Raw genomic sequence first — 19,593 nt, 5'->3', positions numbered from 1 at the left:
GCGGAGCGAGGCGGATTATCATTAGATGGTGGGCCAGCAACGGCGGGTTCAACAGCTGTAGCCGAAGAGCTCCGTTGGATTTTATCCAGGTACGATAGTCAATGTAGCTACGGAGTAGTAGAGGAGACATGCTTTAGTCTAGTCAGTTCACTTCCTAGGATTATGCTAATTCCTCTTCGTCATGGGTCTACTAGAGACATGACCATCAGCATCTGGACCCTGTACGAGTGCGCAAGTACGGACTTGCTGTCAATTTCAACTCGAGCTGTGATTGATATTAGTTACGATTATTCTAGGTCCCTGAAAGTTCGCTGCAGGGTCCTTACATTGGTGGACCAAGAACCGGACTGTCCACTGCTACTCCGAACTACTAACCCAACTCCTATTATTAGTTCATCGATTATCATTACAAAATCATTATAAGAGGATAATGATAATTATTATGCATTACTATTATTTATTATTATTGTCGTTTTTATTATTTTATTATTGCCAGAGTAACTACGTCCTATGACTTTCTTCAGACTAGACAGGGGGTTCGATTTTTCTTCCTTTTTCTTTTTTTTTTTACAATCCCTGTTCTCCATGCAGGCAGTGAGAGGTATTGTAATAAACAAGAAAATCTGTACGAGCTTTCAATTTTACTGAAGTCACTACAATAAATATGTATTGCAAAAGTTATAATATATCTATGAGTATAGCATACTATACCAAATCCATGAATTCTGCCTGTGTACTTACCTGCCGTGGTACACAATCCCTTTCTTTTTTCTTTTTCTTTTTTCTTTCTTTTCCTTTTCCTTTTTTAAAAACAAAAGAACTTCCTCTTTTGTTTCAATGCAATTGTCTTCCTTCTTATCATACTCTTTTTCTTTTCACCTAATGTGATCGTATTGTACTGTACTTTTCTCACGCAAAAATGCAAAAAGGGAAAAAAAGGATTGACATTGCCTTTTCATGGGTATGCTCTTTATTTTATCTACGTACTCCGTACTGTAGAACCTTTCAGGATATAACTAAACTGAATATCATTTTTTTAAAAAAATGAATAAATAAAACGAGACATTTTTTTTACGCTATACAAGTATGTACAATACTCTTTTTTTCTTTTGTCAAAAATTAAAAATATAAGGGAAATATTATCCAGAGGCCCAAAACTTAGGTTGTATAGGCAAGTCTTATATAAATTACTCGATCGAGTTTAGTTGAGTTTGATTATAAAGTTGGCTCCCGCTCAGCCGTAAGCTGGAAACGTTTCTCCTCCGAATCTCCGATCGGTATTGCGGAGGATCCACAATCAAGTTCTCCTTGCTGCGTTGGTTAGTTTTCCTTAGGGTTCATATCGGTAGGATTGAGAGGAATTTATTATTATTTTTTTTAAGTCCGTCATAGGTGAAAATCAGAATAGAATGTGAATATCATAGACTGTGGCAAATACAGGGTTGCAGCCTGTTTGATCTCTTTTTCAGGTCTTAGAAAAGAAAGCACTCCTGTACTGTACAGTACTTAGAAAGGATATCTTTCTATATTAGTTGTACAAAATATAAATAGCCAAGCTATCCAGCTATAGCCATAGATAAATATTTAATAAAAGACTAAAAAGTTATAGAAACCAAGAAAAGATTGGATTCATAGACTGTGATAGGAGTATCCTAGGATATCTTGAATAACGAAAACCTTAGAGTCTAGGCCTAATATCATCTATACTTACGATGAACAGAGATATTTAGTCTAGGTGACATAGAACTTATACGTCTTGATATCTGCCTGCAGTCCAGCCTCATAATGATAATTAAATATCTTAACATGTTGCCATGACATCAACTTCTTGGTGAATCTGAACCAGGTATCGCGTGCGCCAACACAGCGACATAGGCAAGCCTCATGTTCTATCCGGTAAGTCTCGATCAGACGGCCTGAGCTTTGGCAGCTTACTTTCAGAAGGCATTTCTGCTGACTCCAGCTTGGGACCCAGTCTGAGAGCAAGCACTGTGATATCCCCTCAAATCTGAGAGAGCCAATGAAAGTGATTCAGAACAGGATTGTCATCGAATATCACATGTAGAAATCAATATGTCGTTCTACATCGCCAAATCTGCGGCTCATAATCTCTCAGATTTCATGGGGTCAACACAGCAATCTCAACATAGATAGAGGTATGTGAATATTTTCTTTCTCTCCCCTTTTTTGGATGGTGAAGTAAAGCAAGATAAGTGAAAATAAAATAAGTGACAAGAGGTCTATAAAAGAGCTTTCGAGGTTGATGATGAATGGACATTGATACCATGATCAAGGGCGGACGCAAGACCAAGTTCCTGTATGTACAGTACTTCAATGTCACGAATGAACAAACCATCAAATGACCTATCTGTCGTTTCAAGCTGCCTGCCTTCTCTGGACAATTGATTCTCTGTACGGACCCTCAACCCAGTCGGCTTGATTATCGACCTAGGACCTACCTATACATCCATACATGAAACGAAAAAGGTGGAAGAAGCTGTTTCTAACAGAGAGAGGTGGCATACCTTTCTGATTACTATATATGTCTCTTATAAAAGTTATTGCATCCCAGTTGGTTAGTTAAAGCTCGAACAAGCTCGCGTGATGCTCTCTTTGTGAGTGACATTTCCTGAAGTACAACGAATATAATTCAAAGACTATTTAAACGTGAAAGAAAAATCGCTTCGTAGATTATGAGACTCAAGGCAGGTCCAAAAAAGAAAAAAAAAAGGGCATTCGATTCGCTCAAAGTGAGACAGGATCAGACAGACTAGTTCGCAGAAACAAAATAGAAGAAATGAGAGCAAAGGAAGAAAGAACAACGCAAAGAACATTGAGAAAAAGGCACGCATATTTGCACCGATATCGGAGGAAATTTCTTTCCAAGAATCTTAACCTAAGTAAGAGCCTTCATTCCCCCCATTCCCCTCTTCTAGAGTGGCCCCCAAACTTCTCGCATGTCATCAGTGATAGAAGCCTCCGTCCATTTGTATTCCCGGTTCAGCCAGGCACTCCAATCCTAGTCAACCCAGTCTTCAAATCCAATCCGGCATCTGCGCCAGCGGAGGAGGGGCGATATGTAAACTCCCGGAAGAAAAGTCTTCTCGTCCTCTTCGGGGATAAACCAGCGTTCCCAGGAAGGGACTCGATGCTGCGAGTGGCCAAAGTCGATAATCCGCATTTCGAGTCTGGGCTTGTGAAGACTGTCCTCGAGGATCACTATATTCCGCGGATGGACGTCCCTGTAGTGAACGTTATGGGTATATATGAGGGATTCTGCATCGATGATGTGCCTCATGAGATTCTGGCGGGTTTCCTGCTAGAAATCGGCAGGATTAAGCTTTTGCATGTCGACACCTGGCACCAGCTCCATCGGGATGAATCGGACATGACGGGTAGCAGCTGTTCTGTTTGGGATCAAGAGTTCAAGCGTGAATGAGCCGTAGGATCGAGGTATGGCGGTTCCCTGGAGTGGCTCAAGCATGTTATAGGCCGCAACTTCATGTGTGTAAGTTAGGTCCATGACGAGGAAGGGATCCGCGTCATCCTGCTCATGATCGTAATAGAGGGGGTCATAGAACTTGGCGACAAGGTATTCACTTGTTGGAAGGGACATATCCTCTGGGCATATAATACTTGAACTGAAGCAACCTGGGCCTTATGCGGATCCCCCGTTCGAATTGGTTCGATGATTCGTAGGTGAATAGGGTCAGTCCTTACTGTCTCCCCAGGTACTGGTGGATGGAGAATGCAGCGCTCAATGGGTTCGACTGTCCTGCTTTCCTCGAAAGCTTCATAGGTATAGTCCATGTCACGAACTGGAGTCTATGGAGGGATATGAGGGAGAGCCCAGAATTCCTCTCCGGGAGTGTAGGGCAGCGGTGGCTTTGGCGCGCGAAAAGCATCCCGAGAGTGCTCATAATCCATTGAAGCGTCAAAGAAGTTAAAAACTGAAAGCAAGAATATTTCTTTGGTAGCGGTTTATAAACACACAAGAGTGGGAAACTGAATATGCTTTGTTTCAGCCGGAGTCCTCCGATGATTGTCATTTTTTATAATGGCTGAAACCATCCTTAGAGAAGCATGTCAACCAGGATCCAGGTATGCATCGTTGCATGAACTACGCCTGAGATATCAAGTTTAGTCTAGTTTAGCTCGGCCATGTAGTCTGACGTGTCGGTATCTGCTGCAGGCAACGCTTCAGCACCAGTCAAATTGTCCAAGAGGTTAACAATACTTGGATTATCAAATTGACGACAAAAGGGCTGTCAATGTTGCTATATTGCGCTATGAAAGGAGACGGGTCCTTCGTTAATTGGCATTGACACGACAGAGCAAGAATGTTGACGATATGTGATTGGAAGTTCTCACAATATTCTCTTCAGGGTAAAAAGAAAGACCTCTCATCTGCAAACATGCACATCACCCGAACAATGTAATTGTCGCTCATTATGTATCCTCTATGACAGACAAATCGTTAATTTCTAAGCAGCACCTCGGCAACTGCCAGTACAAACCGAATTCTCCCCAGCTCGCTCACTCACATCACACTGCAGCAGTGCCCCACCTGTTGCCGGTCAATAGGATTCCATCCAAATTTCACCTCGTATTCCGAGTCTTTGATCATCCGGATCTGATTCCCGTCATAATTGCCTTTCAGATGGCACACAGGACACGACCGTCGCGGCGCAGGATACGATGCGACGGTCAGGGCGGTCCGGACGCGGTTGTTGGAGATCTGCGGGCAGGAATCGAAGCCGCCGTGGGGACCGGTGCATGGCGAGGAGATGGATAGCCAGCGATGGCTGCAGGAGTGGGAGGTCCAGCGGATGACATAGCACATTGTACAATGCAGCACGATGAAGATGTAGACAAGAGACGGACTGGGTCTGGCTAGACTCGGTGACGTTGGTCAATATAGGGTCAGATTTGCGAACAAAGCAGGTATATTCTGGTCTGAAATCGTGTCAGAAAAGTAATACAGCAAGAAAAGACAATATCGAACTTCACAGACCAGTTCACGTGGTTCACGTGTTCATGCAGATAGCCCTGGGGTCATACTGACAGCCAGTGACCGCCTTCCACCTGACCATCTATTTATTCTCTCCATCTTCACCCTTATTCTTAATCGTTTTCATGAGTTCATAGAGTTGGCCAATCTGCTCGTCTATGTATGGATCTGCGTTAGTGGAAAGCTCGACTTGAACCAAATGCAAGACAACACGAACCGCTCATTTTATCCAGCTTGGCCTTGTCCAGCTTCTCGCCCTGCCACGAATCGCCCTCTAGCTTCTGGGCGTACAGCTGCCACTCCGTCAAGAACCCGACCTGAATAAACAACCGTCAGTTTTCTACCCAGGCAGTACTGAATAGAACATGACAGGCTCCGTACGATGTGAATCGGATTTTCGACATTCCGATGGGCGCGGAATTCGCTCTTGACGTATTCGTCCCCCAACAGGCGCATTTCTGGCGGCAATTTCTTGCGGTGCACACGGAGCAGGCGTCGGTAGAGGTGGATCGGGGGGAGGAGGGCGAGCGGTTCAGACGTCAAGCTGGCTTTGGAGCCGAGCGAGGATGGCGTGGCGAAGAGAAGACGGTGAAACGCTCTCATTTGGAAAACAATTTACTTGGTAGAAACAAATCTGGATTGTAAATTGACAAGATACAACCGAAGTACGGAGTAATGGAGTTCATGTTAACGTTGATGTCTCAACCGAGGCGGGAAAAAGTTCCAGCTCCGCGCACCCAATCGGAATGAATGAATATTCATCCACCTCCCATCTACTCGGGAATCTATACAACACGCCATGCTTTGTGGAACAGCAGTTGATCTGCGGGAGTCTCTAGAAGAATAAGCATTTGTCTCTTTTTATGTCTTTGTTTCTGCTCACTGCTGTCCTATTGAACTTCGATGTCTTGATTTCAAGAGACAATTGATTGCAGTATCAAGCAAGTCCAATTGAAGATTCAAAGTCCACCACCTATTTGCCCCTCTTGAAAACAAGCTCCCTATCTCAACTATTGCAATTGAGTGAATTGAATACTGTCGATGCAATATTCCTGGCCGACATTGAAAATACTGAATTGAAAGGGTACCTGGCAAGCAAAAAAAAAAGAAAAAGATAAAATGCTCCCAACACCATCAACATCCCACGTGTCATTTGACAACATCTACGAGCCAGCAGAAGACTCCTATCTCTTCTTGGACACGCTGTCTTCCCCTTCAGAGGCAGCTTGGCTTTCACATCGGTTCTCATCATCTACGAGTCAGGACTCAGACCCTCCACCACTCGTCGTCGAAGTAGGCTGCGGATCGGGGGTCGTACTGGCCTTTGCGGCCGCGAACTCCAGAGAGATCTTCGGCAGAGAGGATATCCTAGCGCTGGGGACGGACGTCAATGGCGATGCCTGCAGGGCGGCGCGACAAACCGTGCTCACTGCGATTGATGAGAAGAGGAAAGAAGGGACAGATACATCCATATCACGGACAGAAAACGATGCACATGCCTCAATTGAATCTACTAAAGATGGACACACCCGGTTCATCGCCTCTCTGACCGCGGACTTGTGCAGTCCCCTCCGACCAGGAAGCGTCGACGTCCTCCTGTTCAACCCACCATACGTACCCACGCCAGACGTCCCGCCATTACCATCATCATCTACAGAACAAGACAGCGATCCCTCTGCTCAGTCTAGAACCGCCAAATTCGAGCGAGATTCGTACCTCCTCTCGCTCTCGTACGCAGGCGGCCTCGACGGGATGGAGACGACCAACCGCTTCCTAGAGGCGATCCCGACGGTGCTCAACCCGCACCGGGGCGTCGCGTACGTCCTGCTCTGCGCGCAGAACAAGCCGGAAGAAGTCAAAGCGCGCCTCCGCGGGGAGGGATGGAACGCTGAGACGGTTGGTCGGAGTGGGATGCAGGCGGGGTGGGAGAAGTTGGTAATTGTGAGGATTTGGCGGGAGGAGTAGCATTAAAAAATGACATTCTTTTAATATAATGTAGAATAGAAGGGATGAAAGTGAAATGAACCGCGAATGAGAAACCAGTTCTCTGTTCTTTCTGTCTTGCTCATGAAATTCGTAGAGTATCATACAATCAAGCTTCGACGTCAATAAATTGGTAGACTGTCATGCCATATATCATCCCGTTCATACAAATAGCATCAACTCGACCCTCCCAAGAACAGAATAGAACAAAAAATATCGACTTTGCAAAACCGTTCAAAGAACCACCAACTCCTTCGTCCCTTCAATTCAATCCTTCCCACAGACCAGACTAGACGAATCGATTCATCAATCGATCGAAGAAAAATAAAAAAAATCCCGGAGAAACGACTGCAATGAAGTCCACCTTCAGCGACAGACAGGCAGGCGCATCGATTTTGTTCTGCTCAGCATCCACTATTCACCGCAACCCCCGCCGCAGCACTAATAGCAATATTCTGATTCCGACGATGTCGGCGTTTGGCCGCCTTTTCGCGTCGATAGGAATCTTCAGCGGCCCAGGCATTGCTATTGTTGTATCCGCCGCCAGGGTAATACTGCTGCTGCTGCTGCTGTTGTTGTTGCTGGATGTTGTATCGCTGGGAGGGGGGAGGGTAGTACTCGTTGTCGTTGGAGCGGAAGCACATTTTGTTAGGTAGATGAGCGGAGCGAGGAGTTTAATTTAAGGGTTGTTGTATAGGTACGAATATGATATGTGGTGTGGTGTCAATTCAGACTGGTTGGTAATTGATTGATTGATCGAGGAGGAATTTCGGTTGCTTAGTCGGTTGGTTTTGAAGGATTGTTGTATGTAGTAGTCGTAAGTCGTAAGATAGTACGGAGTAGGTTGGGTTGAGACTGGTAGCTATTAGATATTCTTTGTCTGAGGCAGTGATGGTAGTGGTAGGTCCAGTCCTACCAGAAATATTATTTAAAGGATGTTTAGGAGTAGTAGATAGAGATACCAAGACAATACATATGGTGTTATTATCCAGATCAGGTAATAATAATGGACAGCATGTCTTTTATATCCTCATCGATTCAAACCACTTTAAAAATAGTACTCCGTACTTGACGAGCAGACCAGTTATTAGTATGGCGTAGTATTAGGTTTAGCAACCCTGGAGACATGGAATTGATTAATTTCCCGCGCCAGGGCCGCTGTGCCACAATACAGCCATCATGCAGGTTTGAACAGTTTCATGTCAATCTCGTCAAATCTTTTCTCAGTTATCTGTCTTGATAGATGATTTGATTTGCTGGCACTGGCCCCCCCAGGATGAACCAACCTCATGCTTGCCCGGTTGGTGGGTAGATACGATACAACTTCTTGGACCCCACGTTGATCAATGCCTGTCGATGCCTAGCGTGGACGGACTCACTGCACAGCCTACCTACATAAACTTGCACAGCCTGCTAGGCAATGCTAGGCTACAAAGTTCTGACAGTGCCAGTGCCACAGGCAATGCCACGATGGTAAGTGATTATCGAGTACGGAGTATTCCGTACCTAGGTAGGTAGGTAAGCGATAATAATAATAGCCTACTGTATGCTGAAGACGAGGGACGGCCAGCACGTGCTGTGGCAGGTGTCGGAGAATTTCGATACCTGGTAACTATTAATGTGACTTAAATACAGAGCTCCGTACGGAGTAGTTAATAGTCAAGTAATTAAAGAAAAAAAATATCCTAGCCTGTCTGTATGGAGTACTTCCTACCTATGTACGTATGTATGTAAGGTACATATGTAGTTATCTTTCGTAGAAAGTGAGACAGTGACCTCGGAAAGAATTGAACTGAATTAAATAAATCGATCGAGTTGAGATGGCAATTAATTAGTTAATTCATTAATTCATCCATTCATTCAGCGCAATTGCAGCCTACCCTGGCTCTGGCTCTCGTTTTCTCGAGTCGAGAGAATAAAACAAAAATTCGAATGGCTTTGGCGATAAGGAGAGGGACAAAAGAAGGGACTTTTTTTTTTGTGATGCACAATAATCGCAATGCACAACCATTCAACTCACACAAAAGGATCATCAGGACCAGGACCAGAACTCGGATCAGGAATTTCTAATATCTGCAGACACACAGGCAGAGACACGCCGATGATAATAAAAAGAAACGAAACCAGATACAAAAGAAGATATTCCCCCAGAATTAATGAACAAAATGAAAAATGCAGGTAGCAGCAAAGGAATAATCAACCAATCAACCCATCCATCCACATTCGTCCACCAGCTCACATTGCATGCATTCGGATCGACTGACTGACTGATTGACAGTTTAGAAACCGCGCCCTCTTCCCCGTCCCCGACCGCCACCACGTCCTCGACCACGACCACCGCCACGCCCCCGGCCGCGCTCAGCCTCTTTCCGCGCCTTGTTCTTGGGCTTGGGCGTGTCGTCGACGAGCAGCGTGTCCAGCGGGAGACTGTCCGGGAGGATGAAGTAGCGGATGGTGGATCCGCGGATGTTGATCGTGTCGAGGGAGATCGGATCCCGGCCTTTGGGCGTCATCTTGACTGTGCGCAGGGCCGTGTTCATCTGAGGGGAGACTGAGGCGATGGTGCCGTGGAGGATGGTGCCTGATAAGCAGAAGAAGGGGTCAATTGAGGTTCGCTTGTTCGGAATATAACAACCAAACGGAACGTAAGAAAGGTAATTCCGTGTGAAAAGAAAATTTGACGCGACACGAGTTAAGAATCAACACCAGGGAGAAAAAAAGAAAGAAACAGTGCAGGTACGGTACGTACCATTCTTCAGCTCAATCGTCACCGTCTCGTTCATGCATTTCATCAGGAACCTGTACCGCAGGACAAAAGTCAGCTAAAAGATTCCTCTTCATATTTTATATATCCAGAAAAATCTAGCCGTCCGAAGCAAACTGCGCGACATGTACACCGCATGCGTGTTGAATCGACGCGAAAAGCCATGGCTCGACTTACCGGACGAGCTTCATCTTGACAGGACAAGGAGCGCAGAAGCTCCTGGAACCTCTTCACCTCGTAGAAGGACTCAAAATTAAATGTAAGGTAAGAAAATAGACTTGGTTAGAGAAAGGTGAGGGGGCGAGGGACGAGACGAGATCTGGAGTGCCCGCGATACGCCGCAGCTTTGGTGCGTAGATAATATCGCGGCTCAAAGAAGCTTCAGGTTAGTTTGAGGTGGGGTTCACGTGACCTGTAGGAGGATGGCATTGGCAACGATGATAGTGTTGAGCACATCACCTTTAGTACCAGAAACAGGAAGAAAAAATAAAATAAAATAAAATAAAATAAAAGACAGAGAGAAAGAAAGAAAAAAAAGAAATGAAGAAAAAACAGTATTAGATAAGTTCAACGTTGCTACCATTCTACGAAATCCCTGACAGATACATGTATGCTGGCGCTGGTATCTCGTAAATCGTCAAGCACAATCTCCATTACCCATCAACCCATATCATACCCATGTAGTACCATGCCATACCAGCCATAACCATGCCGTTCCGCTCCGAAAAACCATGAAGACATTAAGATATGAAATCTTCCAGTCAAAGCCGACAATGTCGCGCCTTGAAGATCGAAATCTTGTCGTCATAGAATAGAATCTCACGGATCTTGAACGTCACGCCAGACCGGGTCCCATTCTGCTCGTCTTCCTCGGAATAACCGTCATAAACACCATCGGAACTCGATTCCCAGTCATACCCCTGCCCCGGAGTGCTCCCGTCATCGTCGTCTTGCTCGTCCTCGTTCTCGTCGGCTTCGTCGCTGTCCGCTTCGGAACTCTCCGACACAAGACCGTCCGAGTAGTCCGCGTCATCAGACCGCTCCCTCTTTTCCTTCACAGGACTGGTTTCGAGAATCTCAAAACACTTCGTCTCGATCCCAATGTAGCACAGCTTGATTTCGGGTCGCAGCGTCACGATATCCAGGATTTGAAGTGCCAACTCCCGATGCTTCTTATCATTCGTGAGTGTCGGATCGTACATATTGGGCAGGTAGAGAGCTCGCAATTGGGGGATGTTTGGCAGTCTCTGGAGGAAGAAATGCTGTTTATACAGTCAGCTGCAAGACTTAAAAAAAAAAAGAAGAAGAAGAAGCAGAAAAAAAAGGGACCCAGAAAGAGAAGACAAACCCAATCGCGATGATCCATTCCGATGCCAAGCTCACGAAGCTGAGGCATCCGGCCGCTCGTCACGAACGATAGCGCCCCCCGAGGAAGCATCCAGTTCCGCCAGTGGCCATGGTTGGAAGACGGGTTGGCTTCGAACCTCCGCGAACGATCGATCAGAACCTTCCTCAGGCTAAGCCTCTGCCGACGCAGCACGTGTCGATAGATCGCTTCGATTCCGACAATGGATTCGTACAGGTTGCTTTCCTGGAAGAAGACACTCTCTAGGCTGTTCGGCGCAATGGTCTCTTTCAAGAAGAGGAGGAGATATGGAGAGACACGGTCGGTATGCAGATGCTTGAGCTTGAGATGGTACTGCACTGAAGAGTGCGTATCTTTCTTGGAATGTCCCGACTTTGGGCTCTCCGGTATAGTGGGCGAGAACTGTCGACGAAGAGCTCTCCAGAGTTGTTCATGCTCTTCACAACGAAGCAGAGTAAGCGTGGTGAGTCGGCGCCAATCCAGTGCTTTCATCAACACTGGAGGGGCAAGATAGACTCGTTCCAACTCAAGCACCTCCAGTTTGAGCTTGGTATCCGGTGTCTGTGTGGGGCTGGACGAGTCTGAGCATGGTTCCTTCTGCACTGCTGGCGGGGAGACCGGTTGAACCTTGGATTCTACCTGCTGCTCGATCACATTGGAAGGCGTCTCTACTGGAGCTGGCTCTGGGCCTTTGTCGTCGAGTGTCAAGTCTATTAACTGCTGAGTAGCAGACGCAAGTTCCTGCGCGTTGACATTTGGCTCTCCTTGAACGACATCGGCCGAGGCATTTGCAGCTTCCGAGTTGTGCCCTTTACTGACAGCCGGTTTACCTCGTTTGCTAGACGACTCGTTCGGCACACCCGCCTGATTCTCATCCTTGTTGCTCAAAAGTATGGAAAGGACTCCTCCCACCCTCGGCCAACCGGGAGTAGGCCGCCGGGGTGATGGATCTGGCGCAACTGGCCTACTCTCCACCGGAAAGACCCAGTCGTCCAGGCTGTAGCGTAGCGCCATGCCGATACGGAGCTCCCGAAGTTTGTGCCGCGAGCGTTCGATGAGCACTGCCATCTCCTCCAAATATGCTGGCTCATCGATGTCCAACACACTCAAGCTCTTCAGAGGTGGTAATACAGAAAACGTAGGGAATTCCACATGCGCGTATCGCTGCAACAAGGATAGCATAGGACTGGAAGAGTTGGCAGGTGGTGGTATGATAGCTCGTGCAGTGGGATTCTCGGAGTTGTCGTGCCATCGGACCCAGACATGCTCCAAACGACACTCATGTCCAGGTCGATCGGCCAGCGAAGCAAGAGCAAGGAAGACGTCTCGCATCACACCTGTTGGCATGTCCCAGATGAATGTTTCGAGATTGACCATCCTCGCGACTGCCAGCGCAACCAGCGTTCCCAGCATCTTGCCTGTCTCCTTCGTGATCGAGTATTCCTGCACCCACATCGACGGCCCATTGCCCACGGAGAACTTCCGGGTATACTGAGCGTAGTAGTTGCCGAGACGCAGATTCCCCAGACCATTAGCATGAGACACACTTGGCACTGCAGTCTGGTGGTTTGGGTTGTTGCAACCACAATGAGGACAACAGGAGCGGGCTGTAGCCCAAGCGGGGCGCAGAGGGGTCTCCCTGAAGACATGTTCCCCCATCACCAGCGTTGCCAGGCCATAGGAGAGAGCATCGACGCCGGTTGGATGTTCCGCAGCGGTCACCGTCTCTGGCCAGACGATATCGAACCGTGAGTACATATGAGGGACGGCCAGCGAATGCAGGGCGGAACATGTCAGGGCGAGCGACGTCAGGTCGTTGGTATGAGTGATCTGAATCATTATCAACATTATCCATATTATACACCTAGGCATATACGAGGGAATCCCGTCTGACCTCCTTGACAATTTCTTTCAAGATATCGATTGGTAAATCCAGCAAGTTCAGAGGCCGTCTCGAAGGCTCTGAGGAGACCGGTTTTTCTGCATTGTTCTTTGAACCCGCAAAGCCAGTTACTTGACCAGGCCCCGTTGGAGAAGAAATCGCAGTTTTGTCTGCATTCTGTGGTTGTTCGGCCAGAGCGGGGTGGTACGCGCTTGAGGAACCGTCGCTGCCCTCATCGTCCTCGGATAGGTTCCTAGACTCCATGCTGAATGTGAGATCGTCGTCCAGGTCGGTCTCGGCCATGTCGGCGTCACGAGTTCTGTGCTCCTCCACGATGAAGAAGACAGGTCTTCGGCATGGGACAATGGGAGTTTGGGAGGATGCCAAGCTCGGGACTAAGCCTGGAGAAATGTCGTCACGCCCAGCCGTCGATGGCACCCTTCATCGCAGGCCCAACAGGATCATCTGGGGAAAGGTCGGTCTCTCCTTGACCTGCAGACGAGGATGATCAGCTAAGCTGTCGCGTGGAGAGCTGCCTCAAAAGCTCCAGCTCCAGCTCCAGCTCCAGCTGTGGCTGTCACTAAGTTCTCCGGACGGAGGAATCGATACTTCACTGGGGAATGCCGGACCCGCAGCGGCGGGAAACTTGCAGATCTCACGTGCTAAGCCCGATCGGAGATAGCCTCCACTTTCTTTGTCGAGGTCGTTTGTACGGCACTAGCGTACCAGTGATCAGTCACAGTCTGTTCCAGGTAAAGCCTTCAAATTAAATTGAGTATTATTCGTCTCATTTGAAGGAAAGCTCCAGTCAGAACTATATATGAACTATAATATTACTTTATCCCTGCGAATGATACAGCAATCCCGATTCTGTTAGTTTTTATTGACACTACGGTGTACCTCAGAAGCAAATGAAATGCCAATTCAATCAAAACACAATATACAGTGGCAGATTGCTGCCCTTATTTTTCCGGAGCTTCCTCGCCAATGGTAACATCGGATATCCTTCCCGCGAACCCCTCGAGACCGGAGAGTGTCACCGGTCCACCACTACCGGACGCCGTAGTCGTAGCTCCCGGCATCACCACCACCAGCGAGCCCACCTCGATCCATTCGACGGATGAGATAAACGAAAACGTAATGTTGATACGTTCATGGCCAGAAGCACTAGAAATGTCGATTATTTTGTCACTCTCAGGGCGTGTTCGACGGGTAGCACTGTCCTTGTGCCCTTCTTTGTCGTCGTCGTCTCCGTCGAAATTGAAAAAGTCCGGCTCCGTAGGCGACGGTGGTGACGAGGCCACATCCCCGTCGGCGAGAGCGACACAGATCACTTTCGCCGCGGTTCGGATGTTACCGATGTAGACGATGGCATTTCCGCCTAGGATCAGAGGCGGAGATGACGGGGATGAGAAGTCACTGGCCGGGAATGTCGCAACGAATCCGGTGCAGAAGGAGAGCGAACGGGGAAGAGTGTTTGCATGTTTCTCTTGTGGGAGCCTAGCTTGGGCGAGAATCATCCCTTTTCGCAGCCGTCCCAGCCCCGGAGCTTCTTTTCCCGTACCCGGTGCGATCGGTTCGATCCCAATCGTACCAACTTGATCCTCCATGAGCGTCCTGACTGAAAGTCGCAGATTTCGGACACTGACAACACGAACTCGTTGCCATTCGGCGTGGCTTGGATGTCGAGATTTGCCAGGAGACGACGCCTGAGCAAACGATGTGGAGAAGTCGCCAGAGGATGGTCTGCTCCTGAACGAACGGGGCCGTGGAGAGTCATTTAGTGAATTGTCTGTACCCTGCAACGACCGGGATTTGGAAGCGTGATGAGTACCGCCATCTTCAGCCCGCGGATCAATTGCAATCGGTCCAACGACCAGTTCATCGCCGATCGATATACTCCCATGACGAACCAATCCGCATAATACAACACCCTTATTTTCCTGTCGTGTTTCTTCCGCGGATGAATAGACTTTGGACGGGGGGATAGCGAATACTTCATCGATATCAAACACATCGACAGGAGTGTGCTGACGAGACGTGTTCGAAGGAGGACGCACAATTCTCGACGGAGGCGTCCTGGGTATTGGAAGAAACCGGAGGAAAGCATGAAGTTTACCGATACCAGTACCATTGACCGCACTGGTCAGAATTATTGGTATCGCATTGGGCCAGTCACCGTTGACAGCGTTTACCGTTTTGAGAGCCTCCTGACAATCTGCAGCTGAGATCTTCTGCAGATTGGGAGCTTGTTCCGCAGTTTCGGCGGTCACAGAGAGCATCAGTGGTTTCTTCCCTGCCATTTTAATCGCAGACAAGACCTTGGTAAGGGTTTGTTTCAGACTCGAACGCGACGCGATATCCAATTTAGTGATACTGAGTAATATGGGGACTTCAAGCTTGATACAGAGCTCCAAGTATGCGAGACACAGGTCAATCTCGGGAGCTTGATCAGCGACGCCCTGAGCGGTGGCGTCCCCACAGCAGTTGGCTGGAATACAAAGAATTATGTAATGAGGAGCCCAACTCATCAATCCTCGCAAAGTCGATTTCAGATATCGTGTCAGCCCAGGGAGATCAGAGACAAAAGCGAGACGCCCGCCATCGGAAGCTGCATGGATGTCATTCCAAGCAGCAACATTTCCGGAAGCATAATTGATCACGTCAACGGTGTCTCCAGAGGTCGATGACATAGGGCGGTACCCTATAAGCTCCTGAGCTACAGAACTGGTGATTCCAGACGAGATCTCGTGCCGATGTTTCAAAAGACTCAGTCGGCTTTTCCCCCGTCCGTTGTCAAGCGCTGATGTCGTCAAGGTACCTAGAAGCGACGATTTTCCAGCAGCGCTTGGTCCGGTTATAGAGATGCGAATCTGCTCAGTGCGCGAACAGCCGCTCTCTACGGGAGCATCCTCCTCTGGGGTGGTCGATGGTTCGTCCAAGCTCAGCTGCTTCAGACCCTCGTCTCTCAATGACTGGAAGCTATAATATTCAAGGTCTGGGCTCACCAGAGCTTCCGCAACCCAGAGGCGCTCCGAATGAGTCTTGGAAGGGTCGACTTCTTCAGTCCATTCACAGCTTCCAACAATTACTTTCCGGAGGACCTCCACCTTACAACCCAAACTGGCGGCCATCGCCCGTAAATTGTTCAGACTCTCATCTAACTCATCCTCGGTCAGACCGACAAAGGTACCATCATCCGCTACACCTATCTCGTAGAGTGCCCCTTGACTCTCTTCGAGTCCGGGCAGAAGACGAGCGGGCTTCTGTGGAACTCCTAGCTTGGGAGTTGCCTCGGGAAGCACCGGAAGGACCAGATTGGCAGTCGAAGAGGAATGAAATGGAGACGATTGCTGCAAGCGCCATAACAGCTGCGTTGTGAGTTGCTGCAGCCGTTGTTGGCGGCTATAGGCAGATGGAGCTTGAGGAGACCTGGGAGCAGTTTCAGGGTTGTGGGCCTGGACTGCAACAGAAGGTGAAAGGCTAGACCTGGAATGATACGAGCCCCCAACGAGATGGCCCGTCGACATGGCCGTGTACAGTCTCCGAGGGCGGAGCAGAATATGCAGTTTATACTCCGTAGGACCTTCCTGAGGCTCTGGCTCGAGTTTCGTGATGCCATAATCTGCCAACTGATCTGAATCACCAGAATCTAGACGGCCATCTATCCGACTCCTGAAGAAGTCCCCGCGAGAGCCCCCCGGAGCTGCTCCTTGAGGGGTCGACGATCCCGAAGTAGACCATGGCGAGGATACCCGGGGCGGATCAGGATCATAGGTGAAGATTGACGCCATGATGACGGCGAAAAGACTTTTCAGTCAGTTGCAGTGGATGGAGCACCAAATATGAATCTGCTATGATCCGTTCTTTTTCCAGGTAAGATCGAACAATGGATGGCTTTATTAGACAGCGATCTCCTTCACCGTCGTAATGTTAAATAAAGTAGCCGTATGTCGTATAATGAATGTTGTGAGACACGTAAACGCTCGAAACATGCATAACCCAGAGATAGGTGTACTAAATGAATCATTTTGGACTAAAGATCAACAATGTCAGGCGTTGCAACGATCTTGCCCAGGTCGAGATCTGTTGAACAAGCAGGTAGAATACTAATGTTGGAAGCTAACTGTCTAGTAGAGAGACATCAGCATGATGAAGTCTCTACAGAAACGGTATTCACTGATGAAAAAAGAACGGAGGTATGATGATGGAAGATAAAAAAAAGAGAAAATGGACGGTGGTTGATGATGTTGTAATGCTGGATTGCTACCAGAGGTCAGTACAGTCATATCGTCCAGTCATGCCAAGAAGTCAGGTGAGGGGATCCTCGGCACGTGCTCGAAGTTCCAACTCCACAGTTTGCATCCTTGACGCCTCAGGCAGGATGAATGCCCTGTTGAATAAATAATGTTCTAGACTGGTTTTTATCGCAGAGAATATTAGAACAGTGAAATGGAGGACATACTGAAATTGGTAGTATGTGTCTACACGCATACTCATACCTAATATTCTTCAATTTACTTCATGTCATTACAGGGTACGTAAGTACCCAATTAGCAACCAGTCGACCATCTCAACCTTAGCAGGGCAAAGTGATCTCAGCTATTACCAGTTATAGAAAAGCAAAATGAATATTCTTCTGAAAATATTCAAGGATCATTCCTTGACCTTCATTCAATCTCTCCGTTTAGAAGCGCGTCAAAACCCTTTTTCAAAAAGCCCTATGCGGCGTCAATCAAGATTTCCTTCGGCGAGGGCACATGCGATGTCGTATCAATAAAAGTCGTCCGGTTCATGCTCATCATCATTTTATTCCCCAGTTCGTGGTGTCTGCCAAGTATTTTGACGATTTTACCAAAGATTTTGTCCAAGATTGCACTCGTGCACAACGGGTTCCCTGCCGCAATGTCCAGGTTCTCAGCAATGAGAGAATTGCGGGTTAGGTTCAGCGGTCCTCTCGATCCAGGTATTCGGTAGAGCTACTCTGGAGATAGAATCTCATAATATCATTGTAGACTGCACGATAAAAGGCGAGTGTCTCTGGTGAGTCTTCCCAAAACCCATTTGGCGCAGGGTCTTGTTCCATTTCCGGCTTCCAACCATACATAGATGGATCCCAATCCCGTGTCAGCCAGTTTGGGTACCTCTCATTGCCCACACTTCGCGGGACCGCAGCAACGCCATCCCAGTCTATCAATCGTAAATGACCATCTTTTGAGACAATGACATTCTGGATATCAAAGTCTGGATGAGTTAGGACAAACTCCTTCCTTCCGTCCCTTGGTTCCGGGATCCAGTTGAGGAACATTCGCAAAAGTTGAAGCTGGCCTCTCCCAAACAGAGAAGGCGGTTCATGTCGGCGATCCAACATCGAAGTATAGAATGATCTTGAGTTTGCAAAAAGGCCCAGTTCAGCATAGATTGCTGTCTCGTCAGGATCATCCGTCCGGAGGCGGTCCAGCATAGCTTGGTTGTCAACACATCGGATGGGCCCAATGCTCGAGGGTAGGCCATAGTCATCGAATCAGATTGATCCCCCTTGATCAAACTCAAACTTGTCCAATTGAACCATAGCAGCTGCAATATCCGTCAAGGCTCGTATTCGGCGTGTCTTGACAACCTCCTTTGGCGAATTCTCATCAAACCAACAGTCATACAATGACACGCCGGGGATGAAGTCCATGAGGATGAAAGGGCAATTAAGCTCGTTGTCAAATGTAGCATCAAATGCGAATACTTCAGGTACAGGAATGGTAGTCTCGCGGCGCAAGAGCTGCATGGTCAATGTCTCCGATGACAAACCCTTGGCAGCGGACTCCCCAAATCGATCACGCGTTCCGGTGGCAGGGACCTTAAGAAGCCAGCGACACGCATCGCTAAAGTCCACGGGGAAGAGAACGTGATAAGAGCCGAAGACGGGTGAACCGACTGTGACAGGTTCGACCCACTATTTGTCTTGATGGGTTTTCCGGCGAACCGCGGAAGCGAATCCAGGAAGGTGATCTAGCTGTATACTCGCTATTACAGCAGAGAATAATAATTTCTTGCCGTCCTCTTCGTCGGAAGTTACGCTTTCATCACCATCGGAGATGGCCGCATTTGTATAGGGAGGTTGGCCTGATATGACTGACATTGTGAAGCTGCTGAATAAAACACAAATTCGATCAGAGATTTGAGCATCTAAACCGATGTCAGCGGGAAGCAGGCCCGGTTACAAGGTCACACTCACCAGAGTAGCCCAGTTCACAATAGAGCCCGGGAGCTCTTTATCTCGTTGAGACGAGGAATCGGCTGACAATTTATAAACAGTTCTGCAAGAAATAGCGGTGCAGCAAGCTGACTTGTAATGAAAGATTATTGATAGGCTGCTAGGAACGGGCTAAGAGGGGTACTCCGCACCTACCTCCAGAGGTAGTTACCTAATTAAACACTGAGAACTATTGGTAGTATTAGCCAATGACAAGAAAATGTTTTCAAAGAAAATTCAAACACTTCTTACGAGAAAAAGCAAAGCGGGGATAGATATATGAGAAGAACAGACGCGCAGGAAAGAAGAAGGTTAGGGTTGGGTTAGGTACATTACAGTA

General features: G+C 47.9%; 6 protein-coding genes across 6 annotated transcripts; 1 reads left to right on the top strand and 5 right to left on the bottom strand.

Annotated features, from left to right (window-relative positions):
* Window positions 1-5,093: 5,093 nt before the first annotated feature.
* VTN77DRAFT_6554 (uncharacterized protein) lies at window positions 5,094-5,614 on the bottom strand (the record flags this gene model as incomplete). Its single annotated transcript, XM_069422845.1, has 3 exons — window positions 5,094-5,167; window positions 5,229-5,328; window positions 5,393-5,614. 3 exons carry the CDS (start codon window positions 5,612-5,614, stop codon window positions 5,094-5,096), a joined length of 396 nt encoding a protein of 131 aa, XP_069281464.1.
* A 516-nt stretch (window positions 5,615-6,130) lies between these two features.
* Window positions 6,131-6,976, top strand: VTN77DRAFT_6553 (uncharacterized protein; the record flags this gene model as incomplete). Its single annotated transcript, XM_069422844.1, has 1 exon — window positions 6,131-6,976. One exon carries the CDS (start codon window positions 6,131-6,133, stop codon window positions 6,974-6,976), a length of 846 nt encoding a protein of 281 aa, XP_069281463.1.
* Window positions 6,977-9,273: 2,297 nt separating this feature from the next.
* VTN77DRAFT_6552 (uncharacterized protein) lies at window positions 9,274-9,949 on the bottom strand (the record flags this gene model as incomplete). Its single annotated transcript, XM_069422843.1, has 3 exons — window positions 9,274-9,575; window positions 9,744-9,793; window positions 9,936-9,949. 3 exons carry the CDS (start codon window positions 9,947-9,949, stop codon window positions 9,274-9,276), a joined length of 366 nt encoding a protein of 121 aa, XP_069281462.1.
* Window positions 9,950-10,519: 570 nt separating this feature from the next.
* VTN77DRAFT_6551 (uncharacterized protein) lies at window positions 10,520-13,309 on the bottom strand (the record flags this gene model as incomplete). Its single annotated transcript, XM_069422842.1, has 3 exons — window positions 10,520-11,020; window positions 11,107-12,954; window positions 13,019-13,309. The coding sequence occupies 3 exons, from the start codon at window positions 13,307-13,309 to the stop codon at window positions 10,520-10,522; spliced, it is 2,640 nt and encodes an 879-aa protein (XP_069281461.1).
* Window positions 13,310-13,968: 659 nt separating this feature from the next.
* VTN77DRAFT_6550 (uncharacterized protein) lies at window positions 13,969-16,800 on the bottom strand (the record flags this gene model as incomplete). The annotated part of the gene is made up of 1 exon (XM_069422841.1): window positions 13,969-16,800. The coding sequence occupies one exon, from the start codon at window positions 16,798-16,800 to the stop codon at window positions 13,969-13,971; it is 2,832 nt and encodes a 943-aa protein (XP_069281460.1).
* Window positions 16,801-17,951: 1,151 nt separating this feature from the next.
* On the bottom strand, window positions 17,952-18,470 carry VTN77DRAFT_6549 (uncharacterized protein; the record flags this gene model as incomplete). The annotated part of the gene is made up of 1 exon (XM_069422839.1): window positions 17,952-18,470. The coding sequence occupies one exon, from the start codon at window positions 18,468-18,470 to the stop codon at window positions 17,952-17,954; it is 519 nt and encodes a 172-aa protein (XP_069281459.1).
* Between the last annotated feature and the right edge of the window lie 1,123 nt (window positions 18,471-19,593).

The sequence above is a fragment of the Rasamsonia byssochlamydoides genome, assembly GCF_041956645.1.
Source record: "Rasamsonia byssochlamydoides strain NRRL 3658 unplaced genomic scaffold VTN77scaffold_5, whole genome shotgun sequence".
Taxonomy (NCBI): Eukaryota; Fungi; Ascomycota; class Eurotiomycetes; order Eurotiales; family Trichocomaceae; genus Rasamsonia; species Rasamsonia byssochlamydoides.
The sequence above is the reverse complement of the archived record's forward strand: the minus strand, read 5'-3'. Positions and strand labels throughout refer to the sequence as shown.